General features: G+C 49.1%; 1 protein-coding gene across 3 annotated transcripts in view; it reads right to left on the bottom strand.

Annotated features, from left to right (window-relative positions):
• The window catches only part of CTDSPL (CTD small phosphatase like), a 121,038-nt gene continuing 116,286 nt past the window's right edge, over window positions 1,466-6,217 (bottom strand). For all 3 annotated transcript variants that reach the window (XM_003358363.4, XM_003132112.5, XM_021071661.1), the window contains one exon: window positions 1,466-5,221. In XM_003358363.4, the coding sequence (XP_003358411.1) occupies window positions 5,096-5,221 (126 nt within the window). In that variant the 3' untranslated portion in view covers window positions 1,466-5,095. The remainder of the gene's footprint in view (window positions 5,222-6,217) is intronic.

Here is a 6,217-nt window from a genome sequence, read left to right as displayed (position 1 = left end):
TACTCACCAGACTGGCCAGCGACTGGTTCATCCCCAAAGCCAGAAGGGTGTTCAGCTACCCCTCCTCCCACTCGGCCACACTCCCACGGATCCCAGCTTGGAGTCAGAAGGGTACTAAACTTAGCTTGCCTCAGCCAGCACATCCCTGGCCATAACCTCCATGTCCCACTGACCTGTATCCACCCCCGCCCTCGTGGCTCACCCTCAACCTCGCCTGATGGTCTGTTTTTTCCTCCCCAGGCTTATCTTGGAAGGCCCATTCCGCTCCCCTTCAGTGTTGAGGAAAGCCTCCCCAAGTTCAGAGTGGGAGTGGCGGGCACTGGACGCCAGCCCCGCCCAAGGCCCCGCCCATCCACCCCCTGCTCCCAAGTTCCCTACACTCTGGTTCCCAGGGCTTATCTCAGGGCTTATCCGAGTCCTTCCTAACCAGGTGCTGGACGTTGCCTCTTGTGGTTTCCTGGGCGGACACGCACAGTGCTCCGTGGTCTCTGGGATGAATATACATGTCTGGCAGAATCCTGTATCCCTGTGACAGAGAGAAGAAACGGCAGAGCATTGTCTCACTGGCCTCGGTTTTCCCATCCACAGATGGGAATGAGACCCATTTGCTGGAATTCCCTTCATGGCTCAGCGGTTAATGAACCGGACTAGAGTCCATGAAGATATGAGTTCAATCCCTGGCCTCACTCAGTGGGTTAAGTATCCAGCGTTGCCATGAGCTGTGTGGTAGGTCACAGATGTTGCTCGGATCCTGCGTTGCTGTGCCCTAGGCTGGCAGCCGTAGCTCCATTTTGATCCCTAGCCTGTGAACTTTCATATGCTGCAGATGTGGCCCTAAAAAAAAAAAAAAAAAAAAAAAGACCGATTTCCTGAGATCACCGACCCTGGTGTTTTGTTATCTAAATTAGATAAAGTTCTGAGAGTTGTGAGGTTGTGCCCAAGGCACTACCAGGACTTCTTAGAAGAGCGAGCCCTCAATTTCCCACACAGAGGGCCTGGGCTGAGGGCAATGTTTGAGGATGTCCCAGGGTGAGAAAACTGTCTTGGATATCCTTGCTCTCTTTTGGTCCCTTACCATTCTTCATCTAGTAACCACAGCATCTCAGCCAGTGTAGCAGGCAAGGGCTATGCGTTAGGTACCACACTCGATGCCATGGCTCTGAGGGGGTAGGATGGGGGCTACCGTTTCCTCAGGCTGCACTTGAAGTTCTGTGGGTAGGCTGGAATCCTTGCAGGAGGATGGTGAGCCCGAGGGAGAGGTGAAGCCAGGGTCCTAACACTGGGCAGACTGGTTTCCTAGCTCCCCTCCGGTCAAGGCTCATGGCTCTGGTGATTCTGAGGCCCTGCTCCCACCCTCCCGTGCTCTCCAGAAGCTGGGGCACCGGCACTGGTGCCAGAGTGAGGCTGTGCAGCTGGGAGAGAACAGTGAGGAGAGGCGCTAAGAAGCAGTCCACCCACAAGAGGGCGCAGTTTCACGTATTTATTTTTGGCAGGAAGGAAATCATTGCAAATCTCTTGACCGACAATGCTCGCCCCTGGAAACGTGCACATTCTACACGTAGTATTTCCCAAGTGATACTAGATTGTTTATCACATTCAAAAGTCCAACAGAAACCCATGACAACCCAGACACCAGCATCTCCACCATTTGGGGAGGGGGTGTTACTTTACAGAGAAGCTCCCTGGTGAATGAGACAGGAACGGATTTACAGTAAATTAGGAACAGAGGCAGCCAGTTGATTTTGCACAGGTAAATGCAAGCACTTCAAACTCTCCACTCTTCTCAAACCCTGGCATGCCAGCTGTCCATCACAGCACCTTTAGAAGCAGAGGCACAAACGTCACGAGTGTTTGACCATCGGGCTGTGTGGTTCTGGATTTTATGAGAAAGCCATCTTTAATATACAGAGTTGTAAAATGTTGCCAGGTTATATATAGACTTACAGTTTCCTTTATATAAAAAGAGTTCAAATGCTGCAACCACGATAAGTCAGTGTCATTAGGGCATCCTCATGTCTCCAAAGCCATCTCATCAAAATTGCACCACGTCAAAGGAGCTTCCCCACCATCAGCGATGACAGGTGGTGTTTCTTTTAGGTACACATAGTGTTTACAAACAGCTAATGGGTGAAACCACGGACCAACACGTAGAATTCCAGAGCAGTGGAAGACAGAGCAGTAACAACGTTAAGTGTGCCTGGGCGCCTCCGCTCCAGGCCCGGGCAGAGATGTCCTAATATCACAGGGGCCGGGGTCCCCGACCCACAGTATCCTGTTCCAGACCTTAATGTTAAAAATACTTGTCCAGGAGACCGTATTTTCACCTGATACAAAAAGGACCATGGAAACTCAGGAGGTCAGATTTATCATTTGGCAAAAAAGAGGTGGTGATGGTGGGGCGGGTATGGGTGGGGGTTGGGGGGGCAGGTTTAGGTAACATGGGAAGTCTATGGCACAGAGAAATAGCTGATAGGTTTCATTAGGTTTTAAAGCCCACAATTTAATAAAAGGTAATAATTAAAAACAATACCCGTATTTATCTCAAAAAACATAAACCCCAAACATTCATCTCATTTCTTGGCCTTACGTTAGAATTCTATTGCTTCATTTACATGTAGGTGATTAAAAAATATATATTGATATAGATATTTTGATTATATACATAAAGCAGAATCAAGGGTTAAAGTAAGAATGGAATTTTGGAGCGTGGTCAAATAAGGTGCACAGAATCCAGAGCCCTGCGAGGGCCTGCTGCCCTCCCGAGACATTCTGTGTCTATGGTGGCAGGAACCGGGCTCCACCCCCAGCAGCTCTGCCCCTGCTCAGTGCAAGGGCGCTCACGGTCTCTGCAACTACTAGGCGAAGCGTCTGGCTCAAGCCTGCCAAGTGTCTTCACTCCATCAGAAGTGGGGCACAACTCCCTGGTTTGATTCCCTTGGAATATTCTAGAATTTCAGTCCTCTCTGCCCCCTGTTCCAAATGAGACCATGGATGCCAACTAAGAAGGGGCCATGGGTGAGGGTCTAAGGCTCTCAACAAGACGGATTTCTGTGTGGACGTCAACACATGACAGACACTTGACTGCAACATTCAAGACATTTAAGGCAGTGGGTTCATTTAATGACTAGTTTTCCAAATCAAGGTGTATGGCGTGTGCAGACCCTGCCACATAACTGTCATTTTCTGTGGTCATGCCTAGCAAGGGGCTGTTTCTATTTTCACTGGCATGTGAATTACTGGGTTTGGAACTCTCAGAATGTGGGGAGACCTGGTTACCCCTGAATACTTTTCTTCTGAATTCAAGGCAGTCTGCTGACCAAAGTGCTGCTGGGAGGATGTGATTGGCAGCTGGCTTCACTAGTTTGTGAACGAAAGCAAAAAGAAATTTTACCTTGACCCCCCCCCCCCAATTTTCCAGTCTCATTAGTGCCAGTTGCTCCCACTAGAACTCCGGCCTGACGCACAGAGGACTAAGGCAATGGTGCCAACATGAAAGGGTTCATTTTAATTATTTTTAAGGGCAATACTTTATAGACTGTCTTCTGATCAAACGAGGAACATGGCACTGCTTAAAACATCTCACTGGAAAAGGCTGCACAGGGAGCCCCGGCTCAGGGAGGGGGGCTCCTCCTCTCCCTGGCTCTGGGTGGTGGGTCCCACCTCCAGACGCCATCTCCCTAACCCTCGGCTCAAAAACAGGCTGTGCTTCAAAAGAGCCCAAGAGATGGATTTGGGCCCACGCCAGTGTGGTGACTGGCGGGGACCCCAGGTTCTCCAGAGAGAACGGTCAGCTTATCACAAGAGCTGACGTGGCTGACTGCAGTTTAAGATGAGCCCCACGCCGGTGAGCTGTGCTGGCCCTTTTGTCTTTGTGTCCTCCTGAACTCCCGAGGCTGATGCCAGGGAGGGAAGGCAGTCTGCAGTCTGCAATGGGGTGGGACACCTATGTTTCTGACCCTGTCCTTGTCTGCAGCTTAGCAGTGAGCAGATTCTGAGCATAGGCACGGTGGCAAAGAACAGTGTAACAGCCGCTGGTCAATTCCATTTGGTGGCAGCGCGGTAGCAGCAAAGAAAATTCCCAAACATCTTCACGTGTATCCAGCTTTTGGAAAGGAAAGATCTAAAAATCAATAGACAGATTTTTTTTTTTTTCAGGGAAACTACCTAAGGGTTTCAGAGTTTCCTATAACTGCTCTACCCCCAAACAACAACAGCCAAACAAAAAACGTACAGAAGTATGGCAGTAGTGTGAAAGCAGAAGTGACATGATGCCACTTGTCAAGGGGAAAATGTGACCTCAAGACAAATCTGTCACCATCGGAACTTATAAGAATAATATAAAAGAATCTATCGTTTCCTAAAGCATTGAGCCACACGATTGCAGAATACATTCCAAACTGGGTCAGAAATGAATTCACACACTGACACAGTCACAAAATCTCGTGGCGGGAGCCCGACCCTGCCACATGCCACAGGTGGTCAGAGCGGCACACCTGTTGGGAGACAGGCTCCCATGACACACCCCATCCCTGTCACCCGCCCCCCTCCCACCCCCACCTCCCAGGTTTTAGAAAATTGTCATATTTATCTTAGAGAATCTAAGACAATAAAAGACTAAAAGATGTCTGGAAATATGTCATATAGAAAAATTAACTCTCAGCTTAAAATAACATTCAAAAAGGCACTTCATCCTGTAGGAAAGAGATTCTGAGTTGGGTCAGCTCCTCTGAGCTGGGGTCGAAGGGGACAGGTTGTCTGCTGGAGGGGAGGACAGTTGAAAGGAAGTCTGATTGATATCAAGCTTTTTTTTTTTTTCCATTTTTTTTCCTTTTTGGTATGTTTTAAGAAAAGCAAATCCAGTAAAATGCATGTCCCTTTATGAAATTCGTTAAAAGAGTTTTTTTTGTTTTTTTTTTTTTGTTTTTAAAATAGTTGCTTCTGTTCTTAAAAAAGAAACCAGGTAGGTATGGCCACATTCACCCTGTGGCCTGGAGCACAGGGTGTCCTCATTCTCAGCTCCCGGGGAGCGGAGGCCGGGCGGGTCCCAAGGCTGAGGTCCTGGAGGGCATAGGCGGGCGGCGGCTGGAGGCCCGGGCTACCTACTGCAGAGTCTGTGAAGCATGCTGTACACATCGTCCTCCTGGCTCAGGCCCTCAAAGAAGGGGATGAGGTCCAGCAGCTCTGTGTCCGTCATGTCATCGAACCAGGACTGCACAGGCACCTGGAAGACAAGTGTGTGGAAGGGGCAGCAGAACTGTATCCAGGGCTGGGGGCTGTTTCTAGCCTGATGAGGTCCCTGTACTTCTTCTTCTTTTTTCTTTTTTTTTTGTCTTTTTAGAGCCGCACCTGTGGCATATGGAGGTTCCCAGGCTAGGAGTCGAATAGGAGCTACAGCTGCCAGCCTACACCACAGCCACAGCAATGCCAGATCCAAGCCGCGTCTTCGACCTAACCATAGCTCATGGCAACGCTGGATCCTTAACCCACTGAGTGAGGCCAGGGATCAAACCCGAGTTCTCAGGGATACTAGTCAGGATCCTTGACCACTGAGACAAGATGGGAACTCTCCTGCACTTTTTTTTTTTTTTTTTTTGGCTGTGGGACCTCAGTTCCTAGACCTGGGATTGAGCTAGGGCTGCAGTGGCAAAAGTGCCAAATCCTAACCACTAGACCACCATGGAACTCGCAAGAGTCACTGTACTTTTAACATTTGCCTTTGGTAAGGAGGCGGGTATCCTGAAATTATCATCTTGTTTTTGTTTTATTATTATTTTTTTATTTTTTTGCCACACCTGTGGCATGCAGAAGTTCCTGGGCCAGGGATCAAACGGGACAGCAGTGATAACGCTGAGTCCTTAACTGTGAGGCCACCAGGAATTGCATCACCACCTTGCTTGTTCTCCCATTCCAACGAAAATCAATCCAAATCTACTTGATTCAAGAGATGGTCCAGGAAGGCAAAGGTTGCAAGTATTTTCCTGCAACAGAAAAGGTAGCTAGAATGCAGGACATGTGAGAACTAGCCTAGCTACTTGCCAATTCCAAAAAGCTCTGTTTACTGCATCAAATCAGCTCCTTGCACCTCAGAGCACTTGGAGCCAAAGGTCACCGGCCAACCACTGACATCAGAGAGCCCATGTAAAAGCTATCAAAGGGGTTCCTCTTGGGGTCACCGTGCCAGACCGCATGACAAGAAGTGGACCATGTCCTGCTTAGC

This window comes from Sus scrofa, chromosome 13 (genome assembly GCF_000003025.6).
Source record: "Sus scrofa isolate TJ Tabasco breed Duroc chromosome 13, Sscrofa11.1, whole genome shotgun sequence".
In the NCBI taxonomy this organism is placed as follows: Eukaryota; Metazoa; Chordata; class Mammalia; order Artiodactyla; family Suidae; genus Sus; species Sus scrofa.
The sequence above is the reverse complement of the archived record's forward strand: the minus strand, read 5'-3'. Positions and strand labels throughout refer to the sequence as shown.